This window comes from Boleophthalmus pectinirostris, unplaced genomic scaffold (assembly GCF_026225935.1).
Source record: "Boleophthalmus pectinirostris isolate CB_2022bp ecotype Guang Dong unplaced genomic scaffold, ASM2622593v1 HiC_scaffold_10, whole genome shotgun sequence".
Classification (NCBI taxonomy): domain Eukaryota; kingdom Metazoa; phylum Chordata; class Actinopteri; order Gobiiformes; family Gobiidae; genus Boleophthalmus; species Boleophthalmus pectinirostris.
Window position 1 is genome coordinate 28449949 of NW_026570971.1, and position 17564 is coordinate 28467512.

Here is a 17564-nt window from a genome sequence, read left to right on the forward strand (position 1 = left end):
GACAGGTAACAGTTCTCAGGTGTGTGACGGGTGTCGTGTGTGTGACAGGTAACAGTTCTCAGGTGAGCGATGGCGCGGCCGTGGTTCTCGTGGGTCGTCGTTCGTCGGTGGAGGTTCTGGGTTTGCCGGTTCTCGCGGTGCTTCGCTCCAGCGCCGTCGTGGGCGTCCCTCCTCACCTCATGGGCATCGGACCTGCCCAGGCCATCCCTGTCGCTCTGGAGAGGGCAGGTACGGCTCCTGTCTGCACCTGTCTGCTCCTGTCTGCACCTGTCTGCTCCTGTCTGCTCCTGTCTGCACCTGTCTGCTCCTGTCTGCTCCTGTCTGCCCTGTCTGCACCTGTCGGCTCCTGTCTGCTCCTGTCTGCTCCTGTCTGCACCTGTCTGCTCCTGTCTGCTCCTGTCTGCACCTGTCTGACCTGTGTGACTCTTGTTTGTGTTTTCAGGTTTGACGACGACATCGATGTTTTTGAGATCAACGAAGCCTTTGCGAGTCAGGTCAGTGTTATGTGTGAGTCAGGTCCGTCTTATGTGTGAGTCAGGTCAGTGTTCTTTGCGAGTCAGGTCAGTGTTCTTTGTTAGTCAGTCAATGTTATGTGTTCAGGTCAGTGTTCTGTGTGAGTCAGGTCAGTGTTCTTTGTTAGTCAGGTCCGTGTGTGAGTCAGGTCAGTGTTCTTTGCGAGTCAGGTCAGTGTTCTTTGTTAGTCAGGTCAGTGTTATGTGTCAGTCAGTGTGTGAGTCAGGTCAGTGTTCTGTGTGAGTCAGGTCAGTGTTCTTTGCGAGTCAGGTCAGTGTTCTTTGCGAGTCAGTCAGTCAGTCAGGTCAGTGTTAGTCAGGTCAGTCAGTCAGTCAGTGTTTTTTGCGAGTCAGGTCAATGTTCTTTGCAAGTCAGGTCAGTGTTCTTTGTGAGTCAGGTCAGTGTTCTTTGTGAGTCAGGTCAGTGTTATTTACGAGTCAGGTCAGTGTTCTTTGTGAGTCAGGTCAGTGTTCTTTGTGAGTCAGGTCAGTGTTATTTACGAGTCAGGTCAGTGTTTTTTACGAGTCAGGTCAGTATTATGTGTGAGTCAGGTCAGTGTTCTTTGCGAGTCAGGTCAGTATTATGTGTGAGTCAGGTCAGTGTTATGTGTGAGTCAGGTCAGTGTTATGTGCGAGTCAGGTCAGTGTTATGTGCGAGTCAGGTCAGTGTTCTTTGCGAGTCAGGTCAGTGTTCTTGAAGGACCTGAGGTGGGTTCAGACTGCGGTGAAACTGGAGCTGAGCAGAGACCAGTGTTACAGACCTGGGTTAGTCCTGGTCTAGTCTTGGTTTAGTCCCATTTAGACCCGTATAATCCTGGTCCGGGTCCTGGTCTTGGTCCGGGTCCTGGTCCGGTCCTGGTCCGGGTCCTGGTCCGGGTCCTGGTCTTGGTCCTGGTCTTGGTCCTGGTCCTGGTCCTGGTCTGGTCCTGGTCCTGGTCTTGGTCCTTGGTCCTTGGTCCTGGTCCTGGTCTGGTCTTGGTCTTGGTCCTTGGTCCTGGTCCTGGTCTGGTCTTGGTCCTGGTCCTGGTCCTGGTCTTGGTCTTGGTCCTGGTCCTGGTCTTGGTCTTGGTCTTGGTCTTGGTCTTGGTCTTGGTCCTGGTCTTGGTCTTGGTCTGGTGGTCCTTGGTCTTGGTCTTGGTCTTGGTCTTGGTCCTGGTGGTCTTGGTCCTGGTCTTGGTCTTGGTCTTGGTCCTTGGTCCTGGTCCTTGGTCTTGGTCCTGGTCTTGGTCTTGGTCCTGGTCCTGGTCTTGGTCTTGGTCTTGGTCCTGGTCCTGGTCTTGGTGTTGGTCCTGGTCCTGGTCCTTGGTCTTGGTCCTGGTCCTTGGTCTTGGTCTGGTCTGGTCTGGTCTTGGTCTGGTCTTGGTCTTGGTCCCTGGTCTTGGTCCTGGTCTTGGTCCTGGTCTTGGTCCTGGTCTTGGTCCTGGTCCTGGTCCTGGTCCTGGTCTTGGTCTTGGTCTGGTCCTTGGTCTTGGTCCTTGGTCTGGTCTGGTCCTGGTCCTGGTCTTGGTCTGGTCCTGGTCTTGGTCCTGGTCTTGGTCCTGGTCTTGGTCCTGGTCCTTGGTCCTGATCCTGGTCCTGGTCTCACTGTGTGTTTCAGGTCGTGTTCTGTGTGGAGAAACTGGGCGTCCCTCAGGACAAAGTGAATCCAAACGGCGGCGCCATCGCTCTGGGTCACCCGCTGGGCTGCACCGGGGTTCGCCAGCTCGTCACCCTCCTGCACGAACTGCGCCGCCGCCGCAAACGGTAACGTCCCCGCCGCGCCAACGCCAACCCCACGCCAACCTCACCCCAACCTCACACCAACACCACGCCAACCTCACCCCAACACCACGCCAACCTCACCCCAAACCCAACCCAACCTCACCCAACCTCACCCCAACACCAACCCACGCCAACCTCACCCCAACACCAACCCACCCCAACGCCAACCTCACCCCAACACCACACCACGCCAACCTCACCCAACCCACGCCAACACCCACCCCAACCCCAACACCACGCCAACCTCACCCCAACCCCAACACCACGCCAACCTCACCCCAACCCAACCCACGCCAACCTCACCCCAACACCAACACCCAACCAACCCACAACACCAACACACCACGCCAACCTCAACCCCAACACCACCCACACGCCAACCTCACCCCAACCCACGCCAACCCACCCCACAACCCCACCCAACTCACCCCAACCCACCAACCTCACCCCAACCCCAACCCCACGCCAACCTCACCCAACCCCAACACACGCCAACCTCACCCCAACCCAACCACGCCAACCTCACCCCAACCACCAACCCACGCCAACCTCACCCCAACACCAACACCACGCCAACCTCACCCCAACCCCACGCCAACCTCACCCCAACCCCAACACCACGCCAACCTCACCCAACCCCAACACCAACGCCAACCTCACCCAACACCCACGCCAACCTCAACCCAACACCAACACCACGCCAACCTCACCCCAACCCACCCAACACCCAACACCAACCACCCCAACCCCAACGCCAACCTCACCCCAACACCAACACCACGCCAACCTCACCCCAACACCCAACACCACGCCAACCTCACCCCAACCCAACACCCACCACGCCAACCTCACCCCAACACCAAACCCACGCCAACCTCACCCCAACACCAACCACGCCAACCTCACCCCAACCCCAACACCACGCCAAACCTCACCCAACACCAACCCACGCCAACCTCACCCCAACACCAACACCACGCCAACCTCACCCCAACCCACGCCAACCTCACCCCAACACCCACGCCAACCACCCCAACCCCAACACCACCCAACCTCACCCAACAACCCACCACCCCAAACGCCAACCTCACCCCAACACACCACCACACCAACCCACGCCAGCCTCACCCCAACACCACGCCAACCTCACCCCAACACCAACACCACACCAAACCTCACCCCAACACCACGCCAACCCAACACCCGCCAACACCAACACCACGCCAACACCACGCCACACCTCGCCAACTCACCCCAACACCAACACACGCCAACCTCACCCCAACACCACGCCAACACCAACGCCAACCTCACCCCAACACCAACACCAACGCCAACCTCACCCAACCCAACACCACGCCAACCTCACCCAACACCAACACCACGCAACCTCACCCACACACACACCACGCAACCTCACCCCACCCAACACCACGCCAACCCACCCCAACACCACGCCAACCTCACCCCAACACCACGCCAACACCACCCAACCTCACCCCAACACCACGCCAACACCACCCCAACACCACGCCAACCTCACCCCAACACCAACACCAACCTCACCGCACCCTGATGCCAGCGCTCACACCATCTACAGCTCGAGTCTCCGTCCCTCAGGTTCCCACACCACATTTCTCCACAAAAACACAAAAACCCGACACAAACTGAACACAGCGACTGAACAAACCTGACGAGACGAGCAGGAGGTTCATTTCCAGGTCAGATCTGCGGAGCGGCGACCCCCAAATCCTCTTTACCACGTGTTTGTGCTCAGGGCCTTCGGGGTCGTGTCCATGTGCATCGGGACGGGGATGGGAGCAGCCGCCGTCTTCGAGTATCCGGGACCCTGAACCAGGACCAGACCAGGACCCGGAGCAGGACCCGGAGCAGGACCCGGAGCAGGACCCGGAGCAGGACCAAGAGCCGGGGCCATAATCCAGGACCAACCTGAGTCCAGACTCTGGGACTCTTCTCATTATCACTGTGATTCACGAATAAAATAGATTTTGTTCAACGATTCTTTAAAACAGACGATAAAAGTTTTTAACAATCTAATCAAACTAAACCAGAACTAAACCAGGACTAAACCAGGACTAAACCAGGACTAAACCAGGAACAACCAGGACTAAACCAGAACTAAACCAGGACTAAACCAGGACTAAACCAGGACTAAACCAAACCAGGACTAAACCAGGAAACTAAACCAGGAAACTAAACCAGGACTAAACCAGGACTTAAACCAGGACTAAACCAGGAACTAAACCAGGACTAAACCAGGACTAAACCAGGACTAACCAGGACTAAACCAAACCAGGACTAAACCAGAACTAAACCAGAACTAAACCAGGACTAAACCAAACCAGGTCTAAACCAAACCAGGACTAAACCAGGACTAAACCAGGACTAAACTAAACCAGGTCTAAACCAGGTCTAAACCAGGTAAACCAGGACTAAACCAGGACTAAACCAGGACTAAACCAGAACCAGGACTAAACCAGAACTAAACCAGGAACTAAACCAGGACTAAACCAAACCAGGGACTAAACCAGGACTAAACCAGGACTAAACCAAACCAGGACTAAACCAAACCAGGACTAAACCAGGACTAAACCAGGTCTAAACCAGGTCTAAACCAGGTCTAAACCAGGACTAAACCAAACCAGGTCTAAACCAGGACTGAACCAGGACTAAACCAAACCAGGTCTAAACCAAACCAGGACTAAACCAGGACTAAACCAGGTCTAAACCAGGTCTAAACCAGGTCTAAACCAGGTCTAAACCAGGACTAAACCAAACCAGGTCTAAACCAGGTCTAAACCAGGACTAAACCAGGACTAAACCAGGTCTAAACCAGGACTAAACCAGGACTAAACCAGGTCTAAACCAGGACTAAACCAGGTCTAAACCAGGTCTAAACCAGGACTAAACCAAACCAGGTCTAAACCAGGACTAAACCAGGTCTAAACCAAACCAAGTCTAAACCAGGACTAAACCAGGTCTAAACCAGGACTAAACCAGGACTAAACCAAACCAGGTCTAAACCAGGACTAAACCAGGTCTAAACCAGGTCTAAACCAAAACCAGGTCTAAACCAGGTCTAAACCAGGACTAAACCAGGTCTAAACCAGGACTAAACCAAACCAGGACTAAACCCGGACTTAAGTGAACTATGTCATTTCCACTGCAGCTGAAACAGAAACGACTCAAATCTAAATGAGACAAAATCAAACTGAAGAAATCCTGATCCTGCCTGAAGGATCCGGACCACAGTTTGAGAAACACTGGTCTAAACAGACTCTTGACCCGGACTTGGACTTGACTCGAGTCTTGAACCAGACTGGGACTTGACTCTTGAACTGGACTGGGACTTGACTCTCGAGTCTTGACCTGGACTCGGGACTTGATTCTCAAGTCTTGACCTGGACTTGGGATTTGACTCTCGAGTCTTGACCCGGACTCGGGACTTGACTCGAGTCTTGACCTGGACTCGGGACTTGACTCGAGTCTTGACCTGGACTCGGGTCTCTGGTCGTGGGGTTTTTGTGGCTGATGTTTCTGTTTGTGCCTTAAAGCTCGGAGTCGAGTCACTGTTTAAAAACTGTAAATATTCAGATTTTCTGTAAATCGCCTCAAGTTTCTGTTGATAAAATTAAAGTTTGATCAAGAAAAAAAGTTTGTCTTGGACACAGAGACACAGACACATGAGGCTGAGTTTGTTTTATCAGAAGCAGAACATCACCTTAGTTTGAACGATTTAAAGCTTCAGTGTGGAACTTTCTGCAGGAGGCACACGTCACCTGACTCCATGGAAACAAAGTTAAAGCCACAGTTTGAAACTTTCTCCTGGAGCCGTGGGACATTCAAACCAAAAGAACATCTCCATGGAAACAAGCAGGAGTCAGGTGGGCTCGACGTTAACGGTCGTCCGCTGGTCCGGGGCAACTAAAACTTTTGTCCGGGCAAGTACTCTAGTACTCAAGTACTCGAGTACTCAAGTACTCTAGTACTCTAGTACTCAAGTTCTCTCCTCTGCCAGTTGCCCGAGCGGCAAGTGAAAATAAAGCCACACAAATCTAGTCCCACAGTAATAATAACTATTTGTTTGGTTGATAAACAAAGCGGCGGGTTGTCTGTTCATTACGCATTTTTTTCATTTCCGTGAAAGGAGCAGATGAGTCCAACCTTTGAACTGCCACGAAAAACGGCCGCGGTGACAAGTGCTCACAATGTTCTGTCTTTCCCACTGACTGTAGGCATCTTAAATAAAACAGACGTAGTATTACGCTGCCAACTGCTCCACAATCTTCGCCCTGTCAATCAAAAATGTCTCTTAGTGCGAAACGCGCCACTCCAGCCTTTGCTTCTGTAGAGTAATGAAGTTGGCTCAACGTTTGACGTTCGCTTGATATTCGGGGTTTAACTTTCCCACAGTAAGACCCAAACATGCATTTTGCCTAAATAACTTGAACTAGGTTAAACAAAGTGCAACCTGATAATGTCTTACATAACAAAACCACAGCATAAATAGTACCTATCGATTATAGGCAAAAAATCTACTCAAGCTGCTCCAACCTTCGTTCTGTGGTTACGGTTTATGTTAGGGACCGTCAACAAATCGTCAACAAATCGTCACCACATTGTTGGAGGGAGTCACTTTGACATTAGTGGAGCCGGTGTACACAATAACTACTTGAACAAAAAATTCACCAAAAATCAACAAAAACACTTGTTCTAAATCTGTGGGGCGTAGTAGATCCCAAATAAATGTGTTTATTTACTACAGGTCACAATTGAACCCGAGGTCACATTACTGTGAAGCGGGACACAATAATTACACTAAAAAAATTCACCAAAAATTAACCTAAACACTTTTTCCAAATCTGTGGGGCGTAGTAGATCCCAAATAAATGTGTTTATTTACTACAGGTCACAAGTTGCCCTGAAATCATGATGACAAAAATTTCCTTCAAAAATTATCTTAAAATCAACAACATGACTAGTTTTCACTTCTGATGGGTGTAGTAGTTGCCCGTCTATTTTACAGGTCACATTTTACACCAAAGTCACATAACATCTTTCAGTGTCGTCTGCTGCAACCAATGTGACCTGTACCACCAGTCACAAATATTCCCAGATTTGTCACCATTGCATGTATTGTTTCTCTGTACTTTCTTGTCAGATTCTACAATTCAACAATTGTTATGGGATTTTGGTGCTATGGCAATTATCAACCTGTAGACCGTAACAACCACACCTTTATAGCAGTCAGAGTACGTTCTTTTGGTGTTGCATTGGTATTATACCTGATAAAGCAGTACCTGATATAGAGTCTTTCACTCATGTTACATAACAAGGAAGAAATATGTGATAACAACAAATGCAAAGAAAATCAACAAAACATTCATCATTTCCATAACTTTAATACTTTTAAATTTCACCCAGACAAACAGAACAGGGAACAAAAAATAACAGAAAATTGATTCATAAAAAGCCCAATAAATAAAGATAAATAGATAAATAACACAAAGAACACAACTCAGTTAAATGGAAAAAAGAACTCTACTCACTATCCAAAAGAAAAATTCCTCACGATAAATACTGAAATCCAAAATATATTATTATAGCTTTTATATACAGAATGATAAATCAATATTGTTATCATCATGGCAGGTCTAGACACAGGTAGGTGACAGATCCTAAAGAAAAGCCATGCAGTCTCCTGTTGTCCTCCCAGGCATCAGTGCTTCCCTCCTGCAGCAGCAAGGCCAGCAACAGCAGATTTGTCCTTTTCTTTATCTGCAGAGTTCACACATCCATACAGGGATGCGAGAAATGTCCTTTGTGTCCATGGACAAACAGGCTGTGTGAAACCATCTCTCACACCTTTCACACTGGATCTGTACATGAATCACATGAGATTTTCACAGAAATGCTGTTAACATAACTTGATATGAAAGTATTCTGTGTAGTACTTACCCAAAGAATTTCTTCTGACTGAGGCTGCAGTAATGTCCTCTGTCCACAAAAGGAACAGAAGTCCTCCTTGGAAACTAAAAACAAACAAAATGAAAGCAACATAATATGTACCTCTTCTTCCATGGAAGTGTTTTTAAGTTAAGTTAAATATATATAATATATATAAGTTAAATCTTCACATTACCTGATTGCTCAAGCATCTCCTCTGCCATCTGCTCCCTGAGTTGTGCAATGGCTCTTCGAGAAGGATTGATCTTGAACTCCTCTGGGATTTGTGGGTGGCACGTGAGAGTTTGACGAGCCATCTTTAAAAAATAAAATAAAATAAATCTATTGAAATCTGTAGCCTGTGGAAAGGTTAGTTACTGTGTCAGAAAAGCAGTTAACAGCTAACAACATAAAGTTAATGGGCTTTTGCACTTAATGTATTTAAGCCAAATAGTATAGAAAACAGTATTAGAAAATGCCTCACCTCCATCACAAATACCCCGCAACTCGTGCCATCCTGCTGAGCAGGGGGAGGGATGGTGGCAGCTTTCCACACTTGGCTTAACATAAGGACACAAAGTATTAAAAGTATTAAAGTATTAAAAGTTATTGACATGATGTCTGATATACCACTTAATAAGATGACTTAACATCAGTTTTTATCCCTGTTCATCATCTAAAATGTATATATTGTACATGATAAACATGTCAGACCATGTCTTATATATGCCCTTAGCTTATTGCTGCCACAGACCTTTTCATGTGTCGTACAATGTCCTCTTTTCCCTGTCTTTCCTCTCTTCTCAACTACCCCAGCTACTACTATCAAGTTGATATATGTTCTTTGGAGACTACATGCTACTACATACTAGTACTGACTGACCCCCTCACATACCCACCTACAGGCACTCTCTTCTATTTCTACTTTCCCCCATGCTCCTTGGAGCTTATACGTATGTTTTCTGTATGTTTCCTGTTATTTGTGTGCTCTATGTGTATGCTTCTTGTCTTGGAAAGTGCCTTGGGACAAATGCCTTGTTATCAACACTAACGATCAACACAAATTATGCTGATTTGAATTGAATTGAATTGAAATGAACTGAACACAATTGTTACCGGAAGCGTTTGGCAGCTTCTCTTGAGTCATCGAGGTCAGCCTCAGGATTAGCAGGATCCACAACAAATATTTGTGATGTTAGGGCATTCAGGTACTAGACATGTAAGCAGAATGTTTTATTTAGAATAGTATGCCAAGCCATGAAGACTGTCCACAAACATGAAGGACATTTGTTTGGTTTACTTACAACAAACTTCCAGTGGTTCTGGTAAACATTGACAAAACCAATGAGCCCCTCATAATCATCAAAGTTCACCTATAGGCAATGATTTAATTAAACACAGTTACAAATCTTATTTGGTCCATGTACCTGTTTTTTAGCAGGTCACAGATGGAATCAGACCTTCATTACTTACATTTTTCAGACTTTGTCTTGCAACTTGGTTGGTGTCACCAAAGAGTATTACACCTATTATGAAATGGTGCATTTGGTAGAGCCGGCACAAAGCTGTGCTTTGGATGTAGAATTCAATTGTCTACGACATCAAGAAACCACTCACTTTATTGTAGTGTATATATTTTGTATCATTATTAACACTATATTACAGTTAACAAAAATACATGTTCACTTACATCACCAGTCAGAAGATTGTGTGGCCTCAGTGTCATGAAATCCCTGTGTCATTGCTGTACTGTGTCACTGCAATGACAACTTCACATTCACGTTTTTTCCAAAGAATCTGTGTTGAGGTCAGAGGTAATTTTTAGGTACACACAAGGACATAAATATACAAGAAAACAAATGTGTCCATTTGTTACTTAACTGGAGATGGGGGCTAGTCTGTAAGTGTGTTTGAGTGTGTGTGCTTAAGGTTACATTTGTAAGGTACATGTGAACACAATAGCAATGAGAAGGAAATGAGAATATGGTGAGGAAGATAAATCCCCATAAGAGTTAAAACATACCTTAGATTCTTGCCCATGTGTGGCTCCTGTGTCTTCTTGCACATCAGCTGCACTGACAGACACCTGAAGGACTTCACCTTTCGCTTGTTTTTGGGCAGCTCTGCTACGGCGTTGCCGAGTTTCTCTGGGTTTTTTTTGTTTTGGTAAAATCATTTTTTGGGGTATACTGTAATATTTTGATTTTGACTTTGTGACCTTTGAATCATCTTCTTTTTTTGCCCAGGTCTCCTCAGAATGAGTAATGTCTTTGGACAATCTTGGCCTGACAGTTGGGTGGTCAGGGAGATCATGGTGGAGTTGGTGCTCTACATATCTTCCTTTAAGAGACGCATACACTCTTCTGATAAATGCTGCTGGACGCATTCTTTTTTTCTTCAGTAAGATGTGGTGTTTAACGATACCAAACCATGCCTCGACATGGCAGTTTGTATCTCTGCCAGGCCCTCTGTCAATATTTTCTTTACTACTGTCCACATCTAAGGCATGGCGCCGTAGGTCTCCTAACATGAGACCACTCCACAGTGGAAATATGGGCCTGTATGTCTCCAGCAAAGCCTTGATAATGCCTGGATTGTGGAAAATATTTTCTTCTGCGCAGTCCTCTGTTGAATCCATGGATGTATCAACATTTTCAGATACCTCCCTAAAAACAGCTGACCATGGACTTTGTGTCTTCAAGATCTTCAGACATCTTGATCTCTGGCATTTCCACATGAAGTATGTCCTCCTTTGAGCACTGAATTAGTTTCTGAAGTGCTTGAACGTTTTCCTTCACAACTGCTGTATTTTTCGGAGTGAGTAGAACACTGCATAGGGACCTGAAGATGTCTACACCTTCGATCAAAGATTTACTGTTTTTCAGTCTGGCAAAGATGAACACCAGGAATTCTTTGTGGCCCTTGTCCACCACATGCTTGCCAATTAATTGTGAAACAGCTTTAATGATATGCGCTGAGCAGAGGTGGACAATTGTGGTTTTTGCTATACTTTTCTGCCTCTTGCCCTGGCATATTGCAAAGCATTTCTTCAGGTATGTCTGCACATTTTCTTTGTTGAAGGCCAAGAGGACAGCCTGAATTAGTGCCCAACTGTAGTCCGTCTCCACTTTCCTCACTCTTCGGATTGTGAATCTGGAAAGGATGTGCAAAAACCATTGTAGCCAATATGAGATGGACGGGACGCTGTGTGTGTTTGTGAGGAATTCAGCTACAGGTAATGGGGGACACCAGGACCGTGACCAGGTAACACCAGAGCATAATATAACACCTGCCTTTTTTGGTCTGGGATTTTGGAAACTATGCTCCCTGTGGCATCTAAGTAGAGGCTCAGGGGCACACTCTTCCTTAGGTGTGCTACTAATATGTGTAAGCTGGTGTCTGTGTACATGTGTTCACCAAATGGGTCGACCTGAAAAATCTGAATATAACCAGGGACATGTAAATAATTGGTGTCACATTCTCTAATAATGTTCTGAGTCAAAAGAATTTCCAAGGCCACATTATCATGAAGATTCAGGCTTCTTCTGACCTCACTGGAAATTGCATTCAAGATGCCTCTGTTTAAGCATTTTGTGAAATTACCAGCCTTCAGCTGTGTCTGAGGGGTTTGACTTAAGAGTTGGTAGAAAGTTTTGCTAACACCCTTTTCTTCTGAAATTAATTTTGCTAGTCTGCCTCTTCTTAAATTTGATGCCTGTCTTTTTCTTCTGTGTTCTTTAAGGTGGCAAATGTTGCCCCGGCGTAAAACTGTAAAAAAGACCTTTGTTTGGCTTGTGGTTGGCTTTTGGTTTAATCAGAATGTATAGGTTGCTTTGCAACTTGGAAATGAACAAATTGCTTTGATGGAAAGATAAGGAGAGTTCCTCTTTCAACTTGAGGACAATGTAATGTGCTGGTACTTGAAGGCAAGGATTGTGAATACTGAACTTACTATATAGGACATGTGTCCATGACTGTTTTAGTCTTCGAGACCCACTCTTAGGTTTAATTGTCTGCCATTCCTTTGAATTCAAATGAAATCGAACCCTCCTTGGTACAAAACCGATGTCTCTTTGGTGTTTGGTGTGGTCAGGCTGATCAGTTTTGTCCAGTGCTGACTCAACACTGCTGCTTTTTTCTTCCTCATGACATGAACCTGTTGGCATCACTTCTTCAACTTCACTGCTTATCCCTTCCTCGTTACATGAACCTGTTGTCAATACTTCCTCAACATCACTGCTTTTTCTTTCCTTGTAACATGAAGCTGTGATCCTCACTTCCTCAACATCACTGTTGTCCCCCTCCTCATGACATGAACCTGTCGTCATCACTTCCACATCACTGGTTCTTCCCTCCATCTGCCTGTAATTTTCAATTCGGTCTCTGAGCCTGAGTCTCCTATTGTTATTCCATATGACCCATAGCCAGTGTGTTTTTGCTGAGTTTTCCGCTCCAAATAGAGTCACACACAGCTCTTTCCAAATTCCAGCACTGTAGGACATCTCTTGAATATTGTGTTTTGAAAACTCCCTCACCACATATTCAGTGCCACCTGCCTCCTCCCATAGGTTTTTGCGAGATGCTACTTGCCGTTTTCTTCTTTGTGCCATTTCCTAAACAAATGCACATCATTATAGTTGATAATCAATTTGTTGTTTTTATTCATATCTAAATGTTTTCAATTTATTAACATTTATTTGTTTGTACTGTTTCCTGGTTTATTAAATATATACATTTTTTTCGCTTGCACATTTGTAAGATTGGTAAGGGTATCGGCAGACCCGCCGCCTCATATAGGCAGCTAAGGCGCTCGTCTAGAGCGCCACATGTGTCTAGGGCGCCATCTAGTGGTGGTCGTCACCATATTTTCTTAAGTCTACCTACCTAAATTGGAATTTCCACTGACCAAAATGCGCGACTGCAACACTCCACTGCAGGAGCGTAGTCCCAACCACATTTTAACAGACGTAACCCAACCCACCCAGATACAAGACGCTCCATTATACATTTCAACTCTTCATGCGTGAACAGATTGAATCATGAAGTCTAAGCTTTTCAACTTCACTTAAGCAACGCCAAAACTCGGAACAGTGCAAATTTATGTCTTATGACTTATGTCTGCCTCACTCATGGTCCAAATACACCAACCGAAAATGACTCCCGTGACTAGCTATAGTCTGAAAGAATACTTTCCCATAAAGCATTGCGGCCAAGTTTATAGAGGCGTTTCCTGTTCTCAGTTTGAGGCGCATCCGCGGTGTTACAAATAATCCGTATGTTTTATATAGTGAATCTCTGGTCCACTGGCGAAAACACCGGGAGCAATATTTGCAAAGATGCATTTTACACCCCCCCTGCCCTAGACCCCCTCACGGCTTCCACACGCTCTTTTCAAAACGCGCGTCTGCCACTGCATGTGCTACATTTAAAGATGCGATTTTAGAGCACAGATTTATGTTAGCTCCCTGACTTAGTCCGCTGGACTTTAGTGAGGGCGGTCGGGGTTCGAGGCTCGATGATGATACTGTTTTTTTTAGTTTGTTCTTTTCCCCTTTTGTGTGTTAACAGCATAATGAGCGTAAAGGGGAACAACGGTACTGAATGGGCGGCCGGGGGAGGGGGCGCCAACATCAAACTCGCATAGGGCGGCTAATGGGCTAGAGCCGGCCCCGGGTATCGGTGCACTGTATCAGGCACGAGCACATGAATATAGGTCATGAAGGTGCTTGTACTCGGTCTTGTCTCAGACTCGAGGTCTGACACTCGACCGAGTGCGATCATATGTAATTACGGCCGCGCGGCAATACACTTGCACTGGTGTGAGGGAGCGCGCTTGTCTTTTTCTAAACCAATGTGGTGCCCCCTCACAGGGCCCCCTCACCCCCTCAGGGCCCCCCTCATTCAGGCCCCAGGGGGCCCCTCACAGGGGGGCCCCTTCGCAGGGGGGTCCCTTCGCAGGGCCCCCCTCACAGGGCCCCTTGAGGGGACTAAACCAGGACTAAACCAGGTCTAAAGAAGGTATAAAACCAGGACTAAAACAGGATTTAACCAGGACTAAACTATATTATATTACACAGAAAGGTCTCAAAAGACTGTTTTCGGAGGAAAACCTATGAGATAGAGTCTGAGAAAATAATCGCGTATATCGCGAGTCGCGTGTGTGTTTATGAGCGCAGCTGATTAAAGCCGCTATAACGCCAAAAACGAAGTATTTAAAAGTTAATAAGTTAGTCATTCCTGGGTCTATCACGTAAAATAAAAAATGTCTGACAGATAAAACCCACCTCTGTTAGAATATTTCAGTTGTAAATCGGATGGAGGACACGAGCGTATCGACACGGTCCGTCTGGGATGGCGTTGCCTCAGACTATAAATCAGACGGATTATTTGTCTGCTGAACATGCGCAGAAACATAAAAATAATCATCTTTTTTATTAAATAAAAAAATACATATTTCGACTATTTTAGCACAAATTTTGTGATTATTTTCTTATTTTTTTTATTTTTTGACCGAATTAAAATACTGTAAGGTAGCGACCTATAGCCTAAACTTAAATCTTATTTAAACCCTACCACCTGTCCATCCGCCCCACGTCAGCGGTACGCTCCTCGCCTTTTCGCGCTCTTTCTCCCCCCAGTGTAAAGCGCTCACATGCTTTCTTCTCAATGCGCTGATTAGAAGCGCAAGACGAAATGCGGCGCAAAAACTAATCTAAATTTTGCTAGTGTCGCACAGAGCAGAGCAGAAGTTTGCCAATGAAAGTGCTCGAATGCATCTGTATTTGTTACGACGTGCTTTTGATAAATGTGCAGAGGCTGGTAAATACCACAGCAAGACTAGTAAGATAATGTCATTTCCAGTTGAAAAAACAGGTTTAAAAATCCTACCTCCGGTTTTGTGTAAAGTGCCAGTGGAAGTTCTCTTAATGAAGGGGTGGTTCTCAAACTGTGGGTGAGGGTCCAAAAAAAGTGCAGTACAGTTTGCTTGGCTTATTATAATCTTAAATTAACATTTTATGTGTATACATATATATATATATATATATATATATATATATATATATATATATATATATATATATATATATATATATATATATATATATATATATATATATATATATATATATATGTATATATATATATATATATACACCAGACAAGACCCACGGTGTCGACTGTGCAAAGAGGCTCCTGAGACAGTCCAGCACATAACTGCAGGTGTCAGATGCTGCAGGGAAACAAACATGGAGCCACAGAACCAAGTGGCGGGCAGAGTGTACAGAAACATCTGTGCAGAGTTCGGGCTGGAAACCCCAGGATCAAGGTGGGAAACACCTCCAAAGGTTGTGGAGAATGACCGAGCCAAGATCCTGTGGGACTTCAGATACAGACTGACAGAATGGTGATGGCGAACCAACCAGACATAGTGGTGGTGGATAAGAAACAGAGCAGAGCCGTGGTGGTGGAACATCACAACACCAAGCGATGGAAATATCAGGAAAAAGGAACACGAGAAGCTAGAGAAACACCAGGGGCTCAAGGAAGAGCTGGAGAGAGTCTGGAAAGTAAAGGCATCAGTGGTGCCTGTGGTGATCGGACACTCGGGGCTGTAACCCCCAAACTGGAAGAGACACAACAGATACCGGGAAAAACAACGGAACATCTCAGTCCAGAAAAGTGCAGCACTGGGAACAGCAAAGATACTGAAGAACTGTCAAGCTCCCAGGCCTCTGGTAGACGACCTGAGCTGAATGAGGGTGAGAGACCAACCACCGTGGAAGGTGAGAAACACTTTTATATATATATTATATATATATATATATATATATATGTATATATATATATATATATATATATATATATATATATATATATATATATATATATATATAGCTGTAAAATACAAATGTATGTCACAAACTACAAAGATGTCTTGCTTCTCAGTCTTGTCTTTGTCTCGGTTTTGTCTTGATCTTGACTCTATGAGGTCTTGGTCTTGTCCTGGTCTCAGGACCCTGATGTCTTGGACAAGTGTTGGTCTCGATTAGTGTGGTCTTAGCTACAACACTATCTGGCAGTACATAACTTCTTTGAAATTTAAATAATGGATAACTTGAAATGCATTGCAAATGTGTGACTGTCATAAACAACCTAATGTCTTTTAACATGTCGCTGCTCTATGTCGCCTAAACTCTGTATTACTCACAGCAACTGAATATCCTCCATCAGAATCAGTTAGCAGATGTGTAGACTGAAAAGCACACTTGTTGTGAAATACTGCAGTGCTTTTCTTGAGGTGATTTGGAAGATAAAACACCGATAATAATAATTATTCCAAAATCTGTGCACACTAAGGACATGTTGTCTTTTTTGTAATTGTGTGCAAAGCAGCTGGCAAGTAAGATGATAAATAAATAATGAGTTAAATGTGTGTGTGTGTGTGTGTGTGTGTGTGTATGTGTGTGTGTGTGTGTGTGTGTGTGTGTGTGTGTGTGTGTGTGTGTGTGTGTGTGTGTGTGTGTGTGTGTGTGTCATGTGTGTGTGTGTGTGTGTGTGTGTGTGTGTGTGTGTGTGTGTGTGTGTGTGTGTGTGTGTGTGTGTGTGTGTGTGTGTGTGTGTGTGTGTGTGTGTTGTGTGTGTGTGTGTGTGTGTGTGTGTGTGTGTGTGTGTGTGTGTGTGTGTGTGTGTGTGTGTGTGTGTGTGTGTGTGTGTGTGTGTGTGTGTGTGTGTGTGTGTGTGTGTGTGTGTGTGTGTGATGTGTGTGTGTGTGTGTGTGTGTGTGTGTGTGTGTGTGTGTGTGTGTGTGTGTGTGTGTGTGTGTGTGTGTGTGTGTGTGTGTGTGTGTGTGTGTGTGTGTGTGTGTGTGTGTGTGTGTGTGTGTGTGTGTGTGTGTGTGTGTGTGTGTGTGTGTGTGTGTGTGTGTGTGTGTGTGTGTGTGTGTGTGTGTGTGTGTGTGTGTGTGGTGTATGTGTGTGTGTATGTGTGTGTGTGTGTGTGTGTGTGTGTGTGTGTGTGTGTGTGTGTGTGTGTGTGTGTGTGTGTGTGTGTGTGTGTGTGTGTGTGTGTGTGTGTGTGTGTGTGTGTGTGTGTGTGTGTGTGTGTGTGTGTGTGTGTGTGTGTGTGTGTGTGTGTGTGTGTGTGTGTGTGTGTGTGTGTGTGTGTGTGTGTGTGTGTGTGTGTGTGTGTGTGTGTGTGTGTGTGTGTGTGTGTGTGTGTGTGTGTGTGTGTGTGTGTGTGTGTGTGTGTGTGTGTGTGTGTGTGTGTGTGTGTACAAAGCTTTTTTATCACAATATCTGAGGTGCACAGTGTAAGAGTTAATGA

At 45.7% G+C, this 17564-nt stretch overlaps 1 protein-coding gene and 1 long non-coding RNA gene across 6 annotated transcripts in view; both read left to right on the forward strand.

Moving 5' to 3' along the window:
• Positions 1 to 4303, forward strand: part of acaa1 (acetyl-CoA acyltransferase 1) — a 10199-nt gene extending 5896 nt beyond the window's left edge. For 2 of the 3 annotated variants that reach the window (XM_055154757.1, XM_055154762.1), the window contains exons 9-11: positions 49 to 228; positions 2110 to 2255; positions 4051 to 4303. In XM_055154757.1, the coding sequence (XP_055010732.1) occupies positions 49 to 228; positions 2110 to 2255; positions 4051 to 4227 (503 nt within the window). In that variant the 3' untranslated portion in view covers positions 4228 to 4303. Of the gene's footprint in view, positions 1 to 48; positions 260 to 442; positions 495 to 2109; positions 2256 to 4050 lie in introns of all 3 variants that reach the window. The other variant, XM_055154763.1, reaches the window with a different exon arrangement.
• A 265-nt stretch (positions 4304 to 4568) lies between these two features.
• Positions 4569 to 5948, forward strand: LOC129409236 (uncharacterized). 3 transcript variants are annotated; one of them, XR_008632313.1, is made up of 3 exons: positions 4569 to 4639; positions 4869 to 5332; positions 5405 to 5948. It is a non-coding gene; the product is annotated as an uncharacterized LOC129409236 (long non-coding RNA). The 3 variants fall into 3 exon arrangements; XR_008632312.1 differs by having other exon boundaries at positions 4582 to 4639; positions 4853 to 5332; XR_008632311.1 differs by lacking the exon at positions 4569 to 4639 and having other exon boundaries at positions 4820 to 5332.
• Positions 5949 to 17564: the final 11616 nt, after the last annotated feature.